Source organism: Scyliorhinus torazame, chromosome 9, assembly GCF_047496885.1.
Source record: "Scyliorhinus torazame isolate Kashiwa2021f chromosome 9, sScyTor2.1, whole genome shotgun sequence".
NCBI lineage: Eukaryota > Metazoa > Chordata > Chondrichthyes > Carcharhiniformes > Scyliorhinidae > Scyliorhinus > Scyliorhinus torazame.
In genome coordinates, this window is record NC_092715.1 from 10,634,428 (window position 1) to 10,652,541 (window position 18,114).

Below are 18,114 nucleotides of genomic sequence, written 5' to 3' on the forward strand. Positions count from 1 at the left end.
TGTCAATGGCCACCCCCCAGCCGCACCGCGTAGACCACGTGCGTGATTGCCGGTTTTTGGCGTCAACGGCCATTCTCCGTCCCCGCGATTTTGGGGCGGAGGCTCGAAGAATCCCGCCCAGTATTCCTTCAAGAGTAACTTTGTGAATTTGGTTTCTCGCATTGAGCTGCCAGCGACCTTGCTAACAGAGAACTGGATGTAGCAGTCTGAATCTCCAACTCCTCTTTAGAAAGCCAGGTTCATCAGTTCATAAGGTATAGGAGCAGAATTAGGCCATTCGGCCCATTGAGTCTGCTCCCCCAGTCTATCATGGCCGACATGTTCCTCATCTGCAACCAAGAATGTTACAGACCAGCTTTGACAAAGAGTCATCAGACTCGAAACGTTCGCTCTTTTCTCTCCCTACAGATGCTGCCAGGCTTGCTGAGATTTTCCAGCATTTTCTCTTTCGCTACAGACCAAGAGCTGGATTGCAAAATCAGCCAGGCCCAAAGCTGTGAATGAAGCGTCAGGGAAAATGTAAGTCTTATGTCCTGACATTAACCTGGCAGTGAAAATTAACTTTAAATAGACATTAGAAGTACTTGAATTAGCTTTCATTAGTTATCTTATATTCTGGAGCAGTGATTATCTGTGATGGGAACAGTGTTTCCTCTGAGGTTACTGCATTCTGTGAATATATCCTGAGAATGAAACGTGTGTATTTTCTAAGAATGACGAGCACGATTTAATTTTAAAGGAACACTGCCACACACCCCTTCTCCTTTCAGGGAAGAGTTTAACTCTGGAAGCTGGTTTAGCACAGTGGGCTAAACAGCTGGCTTGTAATGCAGAACAAGGCCAGCAGCACGGGTTCAATTCCCGTACCAGCCTCCCCGAACAGGTGCCGGAATGTGGCGACTAGGGGCTTTTTACAGTAACTTCATTGAAGCCTACTCGTGACAATAAGCGATTATTATTATCAACTGACAAGGCAAGCCAATTTAACAGCTGGACCTGATTAATGTCCCACTAGCAAGTCACCTTCGCACAACAGACAGTCTGGCTGGCCACGGGCGTGTGAAAATTAAGAGGCCTGGCAGCCTCACATCGGCATTTGTGGCAGGGGTGGGCAGATTCAGTGGTGTCTGACACAAGGGGGAGAGTGTTGTCACACTGGGGAAAGTCCCCCACAGTCGTGTCCCAGGCTGTCCTTGTGGAACAAGGACAGAAAACACTGGGCAATCTCAGCAGGTCTGACAGCATCTAATGTTTCGAGTCCGGATGACTCTGTCAAACCTTTGTGGCTGGGGGGTCAGGGGGAGGGAGGAATCCTATGAGTGTCGATGGGGCAGGGTGTTGGGAATACCTTGGGGGTTGATTAGTCGTGCATCCAGAGTGGTGGTGGGGGGGGGGGGGGGGGGCGGTCCCGTGCAGGGCTCAGTTTGGGTGTTTAATAGTTCTCCTGAAGTTAGAAGTGGTTTTATTACTTCTAACTCTTTCAGAGTAACTATTCTGGGAACTTTCGAGAGGGATTCCTCAACACATTTGTAGCCCCCCCACCCCCAGCTTCCCCACCGCACCCCCCCCCCCCCCCCCCGCCCCGGCCTCCCCACCGCCCCAAATCCGATGCCTGGAAGCTAGGAGGTTGCCCTCCAATCAAGCCATTAGCGTAGCCTGAGGCCAAATCTCCTCCCTAGCATCTCCTTCAAAGGCTGGCTTAACCGTCTCGTTAATTCTGTCCTTACCTCCATCTGCAATTTGATGATCTCACTTTGTTTCTCTCTCTCCTGAGAATGTATCTGCCTGTTCAGTAGTTGAATCTCTGTTTCCTTTTTGTCAATAATTCCATCGAGCTCTTCCTGCTTTGTTTCAACTGGCAAATAGTTTAACCAAATATTAATAAACAGAGGTAGAATTAGCAAATGTAATGAACTGCAGCTGAACTATCGGCATGTGTAGGTTTAACAGTACTCTTTATTTTTGACTCTAGATTTTTGTATACAAAAATATACATTTTTGTATGTATATAAAATATACATTTTTCATAAATTTAATAAATTACACTTTCATTCTTTCCTACTTATGTATCTCAAACCCTGACCTTAAACTCATTAAAGTTTTATTATTTAGTTTTAGAATTCTTCCAATCTCTGTCACTTCAGGTTTTATGACACCAGGTTAAAATCCAACAGGTTTGTTTAGAATCACCAGCTTTCGGAGCACTGCTCCTTCCTCAGGTGAGCACTGCTCCGAAAGCTAGCGATTCCAAACAAACCTGCTGGACTTTAACCTGGTGTCAGACTTCTTACTGAGCCCACCCCAGTCCAACGCCGGCATCTCCACATCGTGTCTTCAGGTTTTGTAATGTTAATTAACCTATCCAAGCTGTTAACCAGCTCATGCCCAGCTGAAGTTCTCCTTACAGTCCTCCTCATAGTGTAAGAATAGAGATTTATCGGGGCATTGAGAGGGATTAAGCTCTATAAGATTTTTTACTTTCATCCTTTTTTTGAACAAGGGTGTAATGTTTGCAATTCTCCAGTCCTCTGGCACCATTCCTGATTCTGACGTAGATGGAGAACATATGGCCAGTGCCTCCGCAATTTCTGCTCTCACTCCCCTCAGTATTCCTGGACACATCGGGTCCTAGTGCCTCACCAATCTGAAGTACAGAAATTCTATGCAATGACTCCCCCTTTTCGATTTTAAACCCTCCTAGTGCCTGAATTACATTCTCTTTTACTGTGGCATGTCTAACATCTTCTTTGGCAATTTCAGATTCAAAGGAACTATTTAATACTTCAATATAAATCATTTTTAGTCCATTTAAATCCATTTAATCCTATTCTAGCCTTCTGCTTCCATGTGTAAATTCCCTTTTTGGCCCCTCATCATCCTCGCTCCACCTTTCACCAGCATTTTACTATTTATATGCCTCGAGAATACTTTGGGATTCCTTTAATGTTGGCTGCTAGTCTCGTTCCTTCACGGTAGCACAAGTGGTTAGCACTGTTGCTTCGCAGCTCCACGGTCCCAGGTTCGATTCCCGGCTTGGGTCACTGTCTGTGCGGAGTCTGCACGCTCTCCCCGTGTCTGCGTGGGTTTCCTCCGGGTGCTCCGGTTTCCTCCCACAGTCCCCGGAAGACGTGCTTGTTGGGTGAATTGGACATTGTGGATTCTCCCTCTGTGTACCCGAACAGGTGCCGGAGTGTAATGTTTGCATTAGGGGATTTTCACAGTAACTACATTGTAGTGTTAAAATGTAAGCCTACTTGTGACAATAAAGGTTATTATTATTTATTTCTCGTATTTGCTTCTTCGCCTCCTCTCTGAAACTTCCATAGTCAGCCCAGTTCTCAATTGCACTTTTGAACTCACACCTGCCACAAGCTCACTTCTTTATCTTAATTTGTATCTCCTGTGTCATGCAGGCACCTCTGCGTTTGTTGGCTCTCACTTTTCCCTTCGACAGAATCTACCTTGACTGTACCCTTCGGCAAAATGGCATCTTCCAATGCCATTCCGGGGGTGAGGTTTGGTGAGCCATCCGCCTTCCCGGAATATTCTGCTCCAGGATTTTCCTTTGTTGTGCTTACCCAATGTTCCCCCTTAGCTTTGTGTATCCAATTACAAAGACTCACTGCTCACTACCTGTCCCCTTTAAGTTACCGGTCGTGCATGGCTGAAAATTTAAAAGTACCACGCATAGAACATAGAACATAGAACGATACAGCGCAGTACAGGCCCTTCGGCCCACGATGTTGCACCGAAACAAAAGCCATCTAACCTACACTATGCCATTATCATCCATATGTTTATCTAATAAACTTTTAAATGCCCTCAATGTTGGCGAGTTCACTACTGTTGCAGGTAGGGCATTCCACGGCCTCACTACTCTTTGCGTAAAGAACCTACCTCTGACCTCTGTCCTATATCTATTACCCCTCAGTTTAAAGCTATGTCCCCTCGTGCTAGCCATTTCCATCCGCGGGAGAAGGCTCTCACTGTCCACCCTATCTAACCCCCTGATCATTTTGTATGCCTCTATTAAGTCTCCTCTTAACCTTCTTCTCTCCAACAAAAACAACCTCAAGTCCATCAGCCTTTCCTCATAAGATTTTCCCTCCATACCAGGCAACATCCTGGTAAATCTCCTCTGCACCCGCTCCAAAGCCTCCACGTCCTTCCTATAATGCGGTGACCAGAACTGTACGCAATACTCCAAATGCAGCCATACCAGAGTTTTGTACAGCTGCAACATGACCTCCTGACTCCAGAACTCAATCCCTCTACCAATAAAGGCCAACACTCCATAGGCCTTCTTCACAACCCTATCAACCTGGGTGGCAACTTTCAGGGATCTATGTACATGGACACCTAGATCCCGCTGCTCATCCACACTTCCAAGAACTTTACCATTAGCCAAATATTCCGCATTCCTGTTCTTCCTTCCAAAGTGAATCACCTCACACTTCTCTACATTAAACTCCATTTGCCACCTCTCAGCCCAGCTCTGCAGCTTATCTATATCCCTCTGTAACCTGCTACATCCTTCCACACTGTCAACAACACCACCGACTTTAGTATCGTCTGCAAATTTACTCACCCACCCTTCCGCGCCTTCCTCTAGGTCATTGATAAAAATGACAAACAGCAATGGCCCCAGAACAGATCCTTGTGGTACGCCACTTGTAAATGAACTCCATTCTGAACATTTCCCATCAACCACCACCCTCTGTCTTCTTTCAGCTAGCCAATTTCTGATCCACATCTCTAAATCACCCTCAATCCCCAGCCTCCGTATTTTCTGCAATAGCCTACCGTGGGGAACCTTATCAAACGCTTTACTGAAATCCATATACACCACATCAACTGCTCTACCCTCGTCTACCTGTTCAGTCACCTTCTCAAAGAACTCGATAAGGTTTGTGAGGCATGACCTACCCTTCACAAAGCCATGCTGACTATCCCTGATCATATTATTCCTATCTAGATGATTATAAATCTTGTCTCTTATAATCCCCTCCAAGACTTTACCCACTACAGATGTGAGGCTCACCGGTCTATAGTTGCTGGGGTTGTCTCTGCTCCCCTTTTTGAACAAAGGGACCACATTTGCTATCCTCCAGTCAATGAAAGGCTATTCACTGGGATCATTGATGGTCCAGTGCAGGGATTTGCTTTTCCATTGAAGCTCAGTGGCAGGACTGCTTTGGGCTGGTTATTTGACAGAAATCTTTGGATCCTCGCTGTCTTCAGGGGATGTCCCGGAGGACTGGAGAATAGCCAATGTTGTTCCTCTGTTTAAGAAGGGTGGCAGGGATAATCCCGGGAACTACAGGCCGGTGAGCCTTACTTCAGTGGTAGGGAAATTACTGGAGAGAATTCTTCGAGACAGGATCTACTCCCATTTGGAAGCAAATGGACGTATTAGTGAGAGGCAGCACGGTTTTGTGAAGGGGAGGTCGTGTCTCACTAACTTGATAGAGTTTTTCGAGGAGGTCACTAAGATGATTGATGCAGGTAGGGCAGTAGATGTTGTCTATATGGACTTCAGTAAGGCCTTTGACAAGGTCCCTCATGGTAGACTAGTACAAAAGGTGAAGTCACACGGGATCAGGGGTGAACTGGCAAGGTGGATACAGAACTGGCTAGGCCATAGAAGGCAGAGGGTAGCAATGGAGGGATGCTTTTCTAATTGGAGGGCTGTGACCAGTGGTGTTCCACAGGGATCAGTGCTGGGACCTTTGCTCTTTGTAGTATATATAAATGATTTGGAGGAAAATGTAACTGGTCTGATTAGTAAGTTTGCAGACGACACAAAGGTTGGTGGAATTGCGGATAGCGATGAGGACTGTCTGAGGATACAGCAGGATTTAGATTGTCTGGAGACTTGGGCGGAGAGATGGCAGATGGAGTTTAACCTGGACAAATGTGAGGTAATGCATTTTGGAAGGGCTAATGCAGGTAGGGAATATACAGTGAATGGTAGAACCCTCAAGAGTATTGAAAGTCAAAGAGATCTAGGAGTACAGGTCCACAGATCACTGAAAGGGGCTACACAGGTGGAGAAGGTAGTCAAGAAGGCATACGGCATGCTTGCCTTCATTGGCCGGGGCATTGAGTATAAGAATTGGCAAGTCATGTTGCAGCTGTATAGAACCTTAGTTAGGCCACACTTGGAGTATAGTGTTCAATTCTGGTCGCCACACTACCAGAAGGATGTGGAGGCTTTAGAGAGGGTGCAGAAGAGATTTACCAGAATGTTGCCTGGTATGGAGGGCATAAGCTATGAGGAGCGATTGAATAAACTCGGTTTGTTCTCACTGGAACGAAGGAGGTTGAGGGGCGACCTGATAGAGGTATACAAAATTATGAGGGGCATAGACAGAGTGGATAGTCAGAGGCTTTTCCCCAGGGTAGAGGGGTCAATTACTAGGGGGCATAGGTTTAAGGTGAGAGGGGCAAAGTTTAGAGTAGATGTACGAGGCAAGTTTTTTACGCAGAGGGTAGTGGGTGCCTGGAACTCACTACCGGAGGAGGTAGTGGAGGCAGGGACGATAGGGACATTTAAGGGGCATCTTGACAAATATATGAATAGGATGGGAATAGAAGGATACGGACCCAGGAAGTGTAGAAGATTGTAGTTTAGTCGGGCAGTATGGTCGGCACGGGCTTGGAGGGCCGAAGGGCCTGTTCCTGTGCTGTACATTTCTTTGTTCTTTGTTCTTTGTATTACCATTGCAGAGACCCAGACCTCTCCGTCTCCTGCTGAAACTATACTCACATTTCCTGCACAGGTCTTGCTGAATCTTTGCACATTCCACCTTGTGCTCCTTTTCCATTGTTTTCATCTCCAACAACAGCCTCTCAACATTCTCTTTGTTCTCCTGCAAGCATATTGCAATGAGACTCAGGGCTAGAGATTCATCCACACCGAATCTATGACCTGCTCAAATTGAGAGTTCAGCTCTTGGCCCGCGCTGACTGAGTTCACCAGTCTCGGCCTCAGAAAGAAAAGGCTCAAAGCAAGACTTGCATTTATAAAACGCACCTCACCTCTCTCCAATCATCAGCAATGACGTCGGATGTCTGAAGTGGAGTGACTTTCAGCAAATGAGGCAGTATTTGAAAGGAGTAAAAAAAAAAGTGCTGGAAAAACCCAGCAGGTCTGGCAGCAGCTCAGGAGAGAGGAACAGAGTTAACGTCGTCAGGATTCTTTCTTTGTTTTGGACTTGAAACTTGGAAAGAATCTCGCAAGAATTGGGAGATGCAATTTTTGCCGGAGATCATGTTTCCCGATTTTCCCCGTCACTCACTGACGACATCACGAGGTTCACGCCCAAACGTTAACCTCATTTCAATAGTTTTGCATTAATTTGAATATTGTTGGGCTCCCCCACGACATGATTCCCCCCTCACTAAACTTTCAAACATCACCAATGTAATATCACCTGGCAGCACCAACCTGGCAGCGCCAACCTGCCGGTGCCAAACGGACGGTGCCAAACTGATAGTGCCAACCCAGCAGTGTGAACCTGTGCCAGGATGCAATGCCATGGACAGGGCCCAGTGGGAGCCCCATGGGGGGAGCAATGATGTGTGGTGCGGGGAAAGTACTGAGTATAATTCCGGGGTGTTGGTGTGGGGTCGGGGGCGGGTTAACAATGCCGAGGATTGTCTTTAATTCTCCCCTTTTAAAAACTTGAATCAGAAGGTTGGAGCAAGGTGAGACAGCGTGTAGCATGTCCAAGACTACCATTTCTCATTTGCAGCTTAATTGTAGCAGCGCTTGGTCTTCTGATGCTTTGTAAGAACAGCACAGACTGAAAACATTAGCGGGCCTGGCCCAGTATTCTCCGGGGCATCTGGGACGGAGGGGTTCCCGATGGCGAGTTCCACGAATGGTTTTAAAAATTGGGAAACAGGCGCCATGGCTGCTGAGGGAGGGAGCGAGGGTGCGAAAAGTGTCCAACATCGCCATAGCGAATCAACTCTAGGAGAGAGCATTTCTAAAGAGACTGTGTGAGACAATGAAGCGATCAAAGGAAAAGAACGTATTAAAGGAGATACTGAAACCTATGGGGTAGCTGTTTTTGATCTCAGCTGACAGCAGGAATTGCTGACCAACTCCTAGCAAGCAATGTGAACAAAGCCTCCTTTGAAAAGCCAGCTGCTGTTAACCTCAGGGGGCACCCCAAGAAATATTAAGGACAATGGGTGGTAACAATTACTGGACTTCGATTGGTTGTAAAACCTATAAGGTGTTGCTGAACAGATACTGAGAAGGTTAGCTTTGAAGGTGTTAAATGAATATTGTGTGGGACTGTGTTAATATGTTGCTGCTGTGTGAAGCCATTGTTCTGATTAAGTATAATTCTACTTTGTTTATTTTTTCCTATTTCTTAATAAACATTTACTTTCCTACAAAATCATTCCTACAATATCCTTTGTGAGCAGGATAAAGAGTCCCGCATGGTATGTTGCCTGCCCGGTGCTAGGGTGCGGGACATCTCTGACCGGCTTGAAAGGATACTGGAGAGGGAGGGGGAGGATCCAGTTGTTGTGGTCCATGTCGGTACCAACAGCATAGGCAAGTCTAGAAAAGAAGACCTGTTTCGAGATTATAAAGAGCTAGGATTCAAATTAAAAAACAGGTCCTCAAGGGTCATAATCTCCGGATTACTGCCCGAGCCACGTGCAAATTGGCATAGGGAGGCAAGAATAAGGGAAGTTAACACGTGGCTGAAAGAGTGGTGTGGGAAAGAGGGGTTCCTTTTCATGGGACACTGGCATCAGTTTTGGGACAGGGGGGACCTATACCGTTGGGATGGTCTCCACCTGAACCGAGCTGGGACTAGTGTTCTGGCGAAAAGAGTAAATAGGGTGGTCAATAGGACTTTAAGCTAGAGATTGGGGGGGGAAGGGAAAGTCAGGGAACCAAGAGGTGAAGTAATCAGTGGGAAGCGTAGCTGCTTAGGAATACAAAAAAGCACGAAAAGACAAAACTCAGGAGAGGTTACGATAGTCCCCATCCCACAAAATATGATACAGTGTATGGAAAGGCTCAGTAAACCAAGGTCCACCACACTAAGAAAACAAAAAGGGACGGTCAATAGAGAATTAAAGGTGCTATATTTAAATGTGCGCAGTGTACGGAACAAGGTAGATGAGCTTGTGGCCCAGATTGTGACAGGCAGGTATGATGTGGTAGGCATCACAGAGACATGGTTGCAGGGGGTTCAGGACTGGCATTTAAACATCCAGGGATTTACAACCTATCGAAAAGACAGCGAGTTGGGCAGAGGGGGCGGGGTTGCCTTGTTAATTAGGAATGAAATTAAATCAATAGCACTAAATGACATAGCGTCAGATGATGTGGAGTCTGTGTGGGTAGAGTTGAGGAACCACAAAGGCAAAAAAACCATAATGGGAGTTATGTACAGGCCTCCTAACAGTGGTCAGGACCAGGGGCACAAAATGTACCACAAAATAGAAAGTGCATGTCAGAAAGGCAAGGTCACAGTGATCATGGGGGACTTCAATATGCAGGTGGACTGGGTAAATAATGCTGCCAGTGGACCCAAGGAAAGGGAATTCATTGAATGTTTACAGGAGGGCTTTTTGGAACAGCTTGTGATGGAGCCCACGAGGGGACAGGCCATTCTGGACTTAGTGTTATGTAATGAGCCAGACTTGATTAAAGATCTTAAAGTAAGGGAACACTTAGGAGGCAGTGATCATAATATGGTAGAATTCAATCTCCAATTTGAAAGAAAGAAGGTAGAATCAGATGTAAAGGTGTTACAGTTAAATAAAGGTAACTACAGGGACATGAGGGAGGAACTGACGAAAATCGACTGGAGCAGAGCCTAGTGGGAAAAACAGTAGAACAGCAATGGCAGGAGCTTCTGGGAGTAATTGAGGACACAGTACAGAGGTTCATCCCAAAGAAAAGAAAGGTTATCAGAGGGAGGATTAGGCAGCCATGGCTGACAAAGGAAGTTAGGGAATGCATCAAAGCAAAAGAGAAAGCCTATAATGTGGCAAAGAGTAGTGGGAAGTCAGAAGATTGGGAAGACTACAAAAACAAACAGAGGATAACAAAGAGAGAAATAAGGAAAGAGAGGATCAAATTTGAAGGTAGGCTAGCCAGTAACATTAGGAATGATAGTAAAAGTTTCTTTAAATACATTAAAAACAAACGGGAGGCAAAAGTAGACATTGGGCCGCTCCAAAATGACACTGGTAATCTAGTGATGGGAGACAAGGAAATAGCTGAGGAACTAAATAAGTATTTTGCGTCAGTCTTACAGTAGAAGACATGAGTAATATCCCAACAATTCAGGAGAGTCAGGGGCAGAGTTGAATATGGTAGCCATCACAAAGGAGAAAGTGCTAGAGAAACTAAGAGGTCTAAAAATTGATAAACCTCCGGGCCCAGATGGGCTACATCCTAGAGTTCTAAAGGAGATAGCTGAAGAAATAGTGGAGGCGTTAGTTATGATCTTTCAAAAGTCACTGGAGTCAAGGAAAGTCCCAGAGGATTGGAAAATCGCTGTTGTAACCCCCCTGTTCAAGAAGGGAACAAGGAAAAAAATGGAAAATTATAGGCCAATTAGCCTAACCTCGGTTGTTGGCAAGATTCCAGAATCCATTGTTAAGGATGAGATTTCTAAATTCTTGGAAGTGCAGGGTCGGATTAGGACAAGTCAGCATGGATTTAGTAAGGGGAGGTCGTGCCTGACAAACCTGTTAGAGTTATTTGACGAGATAACAAATAGGTTAGACCAAGGAGAGCCAATGGATGTTATCTGTCTTGACTTCCAAAAGGCTTTTGATAAGGTGCCTCACGGGAGACTGCTGAGTAAAATAAGGGCCCATGGTATTTAGGCAAGGTACTAACATGGATTGACGATTGGCTGTCAGGCAGAAGGCAGAGAGTTGGGATAAAAGGTTCTTTTTCGGAATGGCAACCGGTGATGAGTGGTGTCCCGCAGGGTTCAGTGTTGGGGCCACAGCTGTTCTCTTTATATATTAACGATCTAGATGACGGGACTGGGGGCATTCTGGCTCAGTTTGCCGATGATACAAAGATAGGTGGAGGGGCAGGTAGTATGGAGGAGGTGGGGGGGCTGCAAAAAGATTAAGACAGTTTAGGAGAGTGGTCCAAGAAATGGCTGATGAAATTCAACGTGGGCAAGTGGGAGGTCTTGGACTTTGGAAAAAAGAATAGAGGCATGGACTATTTTCTAAACGGTGACAAAATTCATAATGCTGAAGTGCAAAGGGACTTGGGAGTCCTAGTCCAGGATTCTCTAAAGGTAAACTTGCAGGTTGAGTCCGTAATTAAGAAAGCAAATGCAATGTTGTCATTTATCTCAAGAGGTTTGGAATATAAAAGCAGGGGTGTACTTCTGAAGCTTTATAAAGCATTAGTTAAGCCCCATTTAGAATACTGTGAGCAATTTTGGGCCCCACACCTCAGGAAGGACATACTGGCGCTGGAGCGAGTCCAGCGGAGATTCACACGGATGATCCCAGGAATGGTAGGCCTAACATACGATGAACGTCTGAGGATCCTGGGATTATATTCATTGGAGTTTAGGAGGTTGAGGGGAGATCTAATAGAAACTTACAAGATAATGAATGGCTTAGATAGGGTGGATGTAGGAAAGTTGTTTCCATTCGCAGGGGAGACTAGGACCCGGGGGCACAGCCTTAGAATAAAAGGGAGTCACTTTAGAACAGAGATGAGGAGAAATTTATTCAGCCAGAGAGTGGTGGGTCTGTGGAATTCATTGCCACAGAGGGCGGTGGAGGCCGGGACGTTGAGTGTCTTTAAGACAGAAGTTGATAAATTCTTGATTTCTCGAGGAATTAAGGGCTATGGAGAGAGAGCGGGTAAATGGAGTTGAAATCAGCCATGATTGAATGGTGGAGTGGACTCGATGGGCCGAATGGCCTTACTTCCGCTCCTATGTCTTATGGTCTTATGGTCTTGTCACAAGTAATCAGGGATATAATTTCTGGATTACAAAACCTCTCCTCGTACTATACAAATTGCAAATAAAACAAACGTGAGGAAATAGTTTCAAGTTCCCCTTCTGGGGTTTGAACAGCGCCGCATTTATCATTAGCTCGGCCATAACACCCCATTCTTCCAGTTGCATTGCATGTATTACAGATCGAAGTGTCAGATTATGGGAAATAAAATCACAGCAGCAGAAATTTAATCGTCAACTGCACCTGTTAAAGAAAACTCTGCATCGTCAGATTGAACCTTCACAGCATTAAATCGAGGCGAAAGTTGTATTTGCCAGAACTTACCAGTTCAATCACTTTTAGATTCTCTTCTTGATCTTTGATGCATTTTTTAAAATGTTCATTTTCATCTGTATGAATAGAGATTTTTTTTTAATGTATTAAATTAACCGAGGAATAATTTCAAAACTAAAAGCAGACGTTTAAATATATATGACTTTTCTCAGTAAGAACAAAAAACTAACCCATTTATCGTGAAGTAAATGGAGCGAAGGTTTTTCCCACAGATTCCCAGCAGAGGTGACGGGTCAATTCTCCGAACACATCCTGCCATATGAATGGAAAACTATCAGAGCCACCCAAAGTTAGAGGTTCAAATCGCTTTGTTGGCTGTTCCCAGTCCAACGCAATAGTCCAGGAGAAATTAGCCCTTCCAGCCAATTGCCAGCTAAACCCTTACCTGGGAACATCCGAAAGGGATTCCCCAGTGCATTCCTGGGATACCCTCCAAATCCAACGCTGGAGGTCTCAGAAGTTACGGGCTTATAGTTATGATCACTACAATATAACTAGGCAGTCGGGAAGCTTAGATGACCAGCACATGATTCAGAATGATGCCAACAGCCTGGGCCTACTTCCCATTCTGGTTGAATTAGACTTGAGACTTGCCTCCTCGCCATGCCCTGAGAGGGGTGGCATGTTAGCACAGTGGCTAGCACTGCTGTTGTTTCACAGCGCCAGGGACCCAGGTTCGATTCCCGGCTTGGCTCACTGTCTGCGCGGGATCAGCGCGTTATCCCCGTGTCTGCATGGGTTTCCTCCGGGTGCTCCGGTTTCCTGCCACAGTCCCAAAGATGTGCAGGTTAGGTGGATTGGCCGTGATAAATTGCCCCGTAGTGTCCGAAGGTTCGGTGAGATTGCTGGGATAGGGTGGAGGTGTTGACCTTGAGTAGGGTGCTCTTTCAGAGGCCGGTGTAGACTCGATGGGCCAAATGGCCTCCTTCTGCACTGTAAATTCTATGATGATTCCATGATGAGAGTGGGAAGAACCATTACTGACAAATATTGCCAAGAAAACAGCTCAGGGTGATTCATTAGAAGACCACAAGCCAAGGACCTTCTTTCAGGCAGACACGTGACACATGAGGGGAGACGATTGCGAAGTGGTATTGCCCAGTCCATCACACAAACCTGCCTCCCATCCATTGACTCCATCTACACCTCCCGCTGCCTGGGGAAAGCAGGCAGCATAATCAAAGACCCCTCCCACCCGGCTTACTCACTCTTCCAACTTCTTCCATCAGGCAGGAGATACAAAAGTCTGAGAACACGCACGAACAGACTCAAAAACAGCTTCTTCCCCTCTGCTACCAGACTCCTAAACGATCCTCTTATGGACTGAGCTCATTAACACTACACCCCTGTATGCTTCACCCGATGCCGGTGTCCATGTAGTTACATCGTGTACATTGTGTTGCTCTATTATGTATTTTCTTTTATTTCCTTTTCTTCTCATGTACTGAATGATCTGTTGAGCTGCTCGCAGAAAAATACTTTTCACTGTACCTCGGTACACGTGACAACAAACAAATCCAAATCCAAATCACTGAGTGATGTTCCAGGGACCTGGGTTTCAATCTCACCATGGCAGATGGTGAAGTTTGAATCCAATAAAAACACTGGAATTAAAAATCTAATGATGACCAAGAAAACCATTGTTGCAAAATCCCGTCTGGTACAGTAGGAAAGCTGCTGTCCATGCCTGGTTTGGCCTGCATGTGACTCCAGGCCGACAGAAATGTGGTTGACTCTGAAGTAATTCTGTAGTATCTAACTGCTAAAAAGCCAATTGAAAGGATGAAACCGGACACACCACCCGACATTGACCTGGGCACTTGAAACATCAATGGCAAACTCGGCCCGGCCAACCCTGCAAAATCCTCCTTACTAACACCTGGGAACAGTATCAGGTAGGAGTGACCACCGTACGGGCCTTATGAAGACCAAGTCCCATGTTCACATTGAGGATAGCCTCCATCGTGTTGTGCAGCACTTTTGTTGTGATATAGCAGGTGATATTTGCTTTACTGGCCAAATTCCAAAGGTAAACATGATCAAACTGTCACGATTTTATTACAAGGTATCTGTACTGAAGTCAGAAGTAAAGATTCCAAAAACACTGTTGGAGATTTTAAATATTCAATTAAAACATTTATTAATGAAAGAGAAGAAAACATAAGCACACAAGATAACATTTACACAGTTAAAATTAGTCTTACAAACATTTCCCAAAAATGTCTATTCAGCCAGACTCACAAATAAACATCCTTTCCCAGACAACAGTCCATATAGATCCTTTTCTATAAAATTCAAGCAATATTACTGCACGGCAACCAATGTTGTTATAGGGGAGGTATTTCATAAGGGCTTCTCTCTCCCTCTCACTCAACAATCAAAATCCAAGCCTTAAAATAAAACCTTGCTTTCTGGAACAAATAAACACTTCTTTGATGGTGGCTAGAGGCTGCTTACTTCACAGTCTGTCCTCCGCACAGCCCACTCTTCAAGATATCACATGGTCTTTACTCCAGACACAGTTTTCAATCTTTCAATAAATATGTTTTTTCTCTTCCATCTTTAAACCCATTGTTCTTACTTTGGAAGTTACCTTTTCCAGAATCTAAAAATACTTCATGTTGCTTTAAGGCCACTACTTTTGGGAGGAAAAACTTAATAACATTGCTTTATTTATTCATGATCTTTTTCAATTTCAACCTAGCTTATATTTACCGTTACAAATTCACCAAATAAACATAAACAAACCTTCTTTATCTCCTCATGCAAATTTCTGTCCATTTTTTTCACTTATCCCATCTTAGCTTTGCTCATCCCCACTTCAAAATGCCTGTTTTTAGACTTAACCCTTTGATGATTTAAGACTTGCAGTCTGACTGTCTTCAGTTTAATTAATTAATTATAATGCAAAAACACACACATACACATGGCCCCAACTAGCCTGCTTCACAGTATCCCACAATAATATTGGAAAAGAATATGTCTTTGCACTACTGCTGAGGCAGAGGGGGCATCAGCAGCAGCAGAATTGTATCAACCACAATCTGTAACCCCCTGGCCCGGGATATCCCCCACTCTACCATTACCATCAAGCTAGGGGAACTACACTAGTTCCATCAAGAGTGCAGGACGCATGCCAGGAACAACATCAGGCAGACCAAAAAACGATGCGTCAACCTGGTGAAGCTACAACACAGGACGGCTTCAGTGCCAAACAGCAGAAGCAGCAAAGCAAAAACAGAGTTAAGTGATTCCACAACCAACCCAGGTCTACGCCCTGCAGTTCTGCCACATCCAACCATGAATGGTGGGGGTTAATTAAGCAACTCACTGTTTCAGTACACCAACAACACTGGCATCCATCTGGGGAGGCGGGGGTATTGTGGTATTGTCACTCGTAAACCAGAGGCCTAGAATATTGCTTTGGGGACCCAGGTTCAAATCCCGCCATTGCAGATGGTGATATTTGAATTTGACAGTATCTGGATTTAAAAGTTGACCATGAAACCATTGACGGGTGTCGCAAAAACCCATCTGGTTCATTAATGTCCTTAATGGAAGGAAATCTGCCGTCTTTACCTGGTCTGGCCTACACGTGACTCGAGACCCGCAGCAATGTGGGTAACTCTTCCACTGCCCCCTCAAGGGCAATTAGGGATGGGCAATAAATGCTGGCACAGCCTGCGATGCCAACTACCCATGAACGAACAAAAAGGAATGTGGAGTATTGCTAAGGGATATGCTGTACACAGGACAAATATAACCCAGACAATTATCGGCCCATCAGTCTACTCTTGATCATCAGTAAAGTGATGGAAGGGTAATTAATAACACCATCAAGGGGCACTTGCTCAACAATAACCTGCTCACGGACGCTCAGTTTGGGTTCCGCCCAGGGTCACTCAGCTCCTGACCTCATTACAGCCTTGGTTCAAACTTTGGCCAAAAGAGCTTTACTACAGAGGCGAGGTGAAGGTAACGGTCCTTGACATCAATGCAGCATTTGACCGAGTGTGGCATCAAGGGGTCCTAGCAAAACTGGAGTCAATGGGAATCAGGGGGAATGGGCAGGTTGGGATTATGCCAGCAAAGGAAAATAGCTGCGACTGTTGAAGGTCTATGTGGTTTAATGGCCAAAGGCCTGAATCTTAGGCCCGACACAGAATTGGATACTTTAAATTCAGAATTGGACACTTTAAAGTAAACTCCAGTCAAAACCACAGGCAGGCCTGATGGGAATTCAAACAGCTAAGTTCAAATACACGGATCCTAAATGGGATAAGGTTACCTTCAGACAGTACACCTGAGGATGTTCCTTGGGGGGGGGGGGGTCTTTGGTGTCTGGCAGAGTTGGAATCGGTAATGGCGGGTGGCACGCTGGCACAGTGGTTAGCACTGCTGCCTCACCGCGCCAGGGACCTGGGTTCAATGCCAGTCTTGTCTGTGTGCAGTTTTCACATTCTCCCCGTGTCTGCAGACCAAGGATGTGCAGGTCAGGTGGATTGGCTAGGTTAAAAAATTGCCCCTTAGTGTCCAGAGGTCAGGTGGGGTTACGGGGATAGGGCAGAGGACTGGGTCTAGTTGGGTGTTGTGACCCCCGCAGAGTGAACTCATTGTCTGAGAGCCAGAGAAACTTCTAGAAGGGCACAAAGAGTGAGATAGGAATAGACACCCAGAGACCCTCCCCAGCAGAGACTCGACACGAAGACAACAGACCAGACTCGGCGACGAACCAGATACAGATGTAAGAGGTGAGCGAGGACGACCATCGCAGACGAGGGCCCTGAGGCGACGACAACTCAGAGGATTGGACCCGCAGCTTGATCAAGTTCATTGGCAGAGTAATGTTCAAATCTCGGGCAGATAATATTAGCCATAATTTTGGAAAGTAACTGCTTTATTGTGATTGTGAATAAATTTGGGTTGAATCGTGAACCTGTGTTTGTTTTTTGTTCATCTCACAAATAAGAGCATGTGGACAAAATGTTTCCGTAATAAACTGGTCGAAGTGTCTGATCATTTACAGATAATCAATCATCTTGGGGCAGCACGGCAGCATTGTGGATAACACAATTGCTTCACAGCTCCAGGGTCCCAGGTTCGATTCTGGCTTGGGTCACTGTCTGTGCGGAGTCTGCACATCCTCCCCGTGTGTGCGTGGGTTTCCTCCGGGTGCTCCGGTTTCCTCCCACAGTCCAAAGATGTGCAGGTTAGGTGGATTGGCCATGATAAATTGCCCTTAGTGTCCAAAATTGCCCTTAGTGTGGGTGGGGTTACTGGTTTATGGGGATAGGGTGGAGGTGTTGACCTTGGTGGAGGTGTTGACCTTGGGTAGGGTGCTCTTTCCAAGAGCCGGTGCAGACTCGATGGGCTGAATGGCCTCCTTCTGCACTGTAAATTCTATGATAATCTATGATCTCAGCTCCAGGACATCACTGCAGGAGTTCCTCCGGGTAGTGTTCTAGACCCAACCATCTTCAGCTGCTTCATCAATGATCTTCCCTCCAACATTAGGTCAGAAGTGCAGATGTTTGCGGATGACTGCACAATGTTCAGCATCATTAATGGTTGCTCATACATTGAAGCAGTCCATGTCCAAATGCAGCAAGACCTGGACACTATCCGGGCTTGGGCTGACACGTGGCAAGTTACATTTGCACCACACAAGTGCCAGGCAATAACCACCTCCAAGAGAGAACTCAACAATTGCCCCTTGACATTCAGTGGTATTATCATCACTAAATCATCCACTATCAACATCCTGGGAGTTACCATTGACCATAAACCCAACTC

General features: G+C 45.7%; 1 protein-coding gene across 2 annotated transcripts in view; it reads right to left on the reverse strand.

Annotated features, from left to right (window-relative positions):
- LOC140429062 (coiled-coil domain-containing protein 152-like) overlaps positions 1 to 18,114 on the reverse strand; it is a 215,387-nt gene that overhangs the window by 33,269 nt on the left and 164,004 nt on the right. For both annotated transcript variants that reach the window (XM_072515599.1, XM_072515600.1), the window contains exons 5-7: positions 12,313 to 12,377; positions 6,770 to 6,872; positions 1,728 to 1,855 (exon numbers count right to left, since the gene is read on the reverse strand). In XM_072515599.1, the coding sequence (XP_072371700.1) occupies positions 1,728 to 1,855; positions 6,770 to 6,872; positions 12,313 to 12,377 (296 nt within the window). The remainder of the gene's footprint in view (positions 1 to 1,727; positions 1,856 to 6,769; positions 6,873 to 12,312; positions 12,378 to 18,114) is intronic.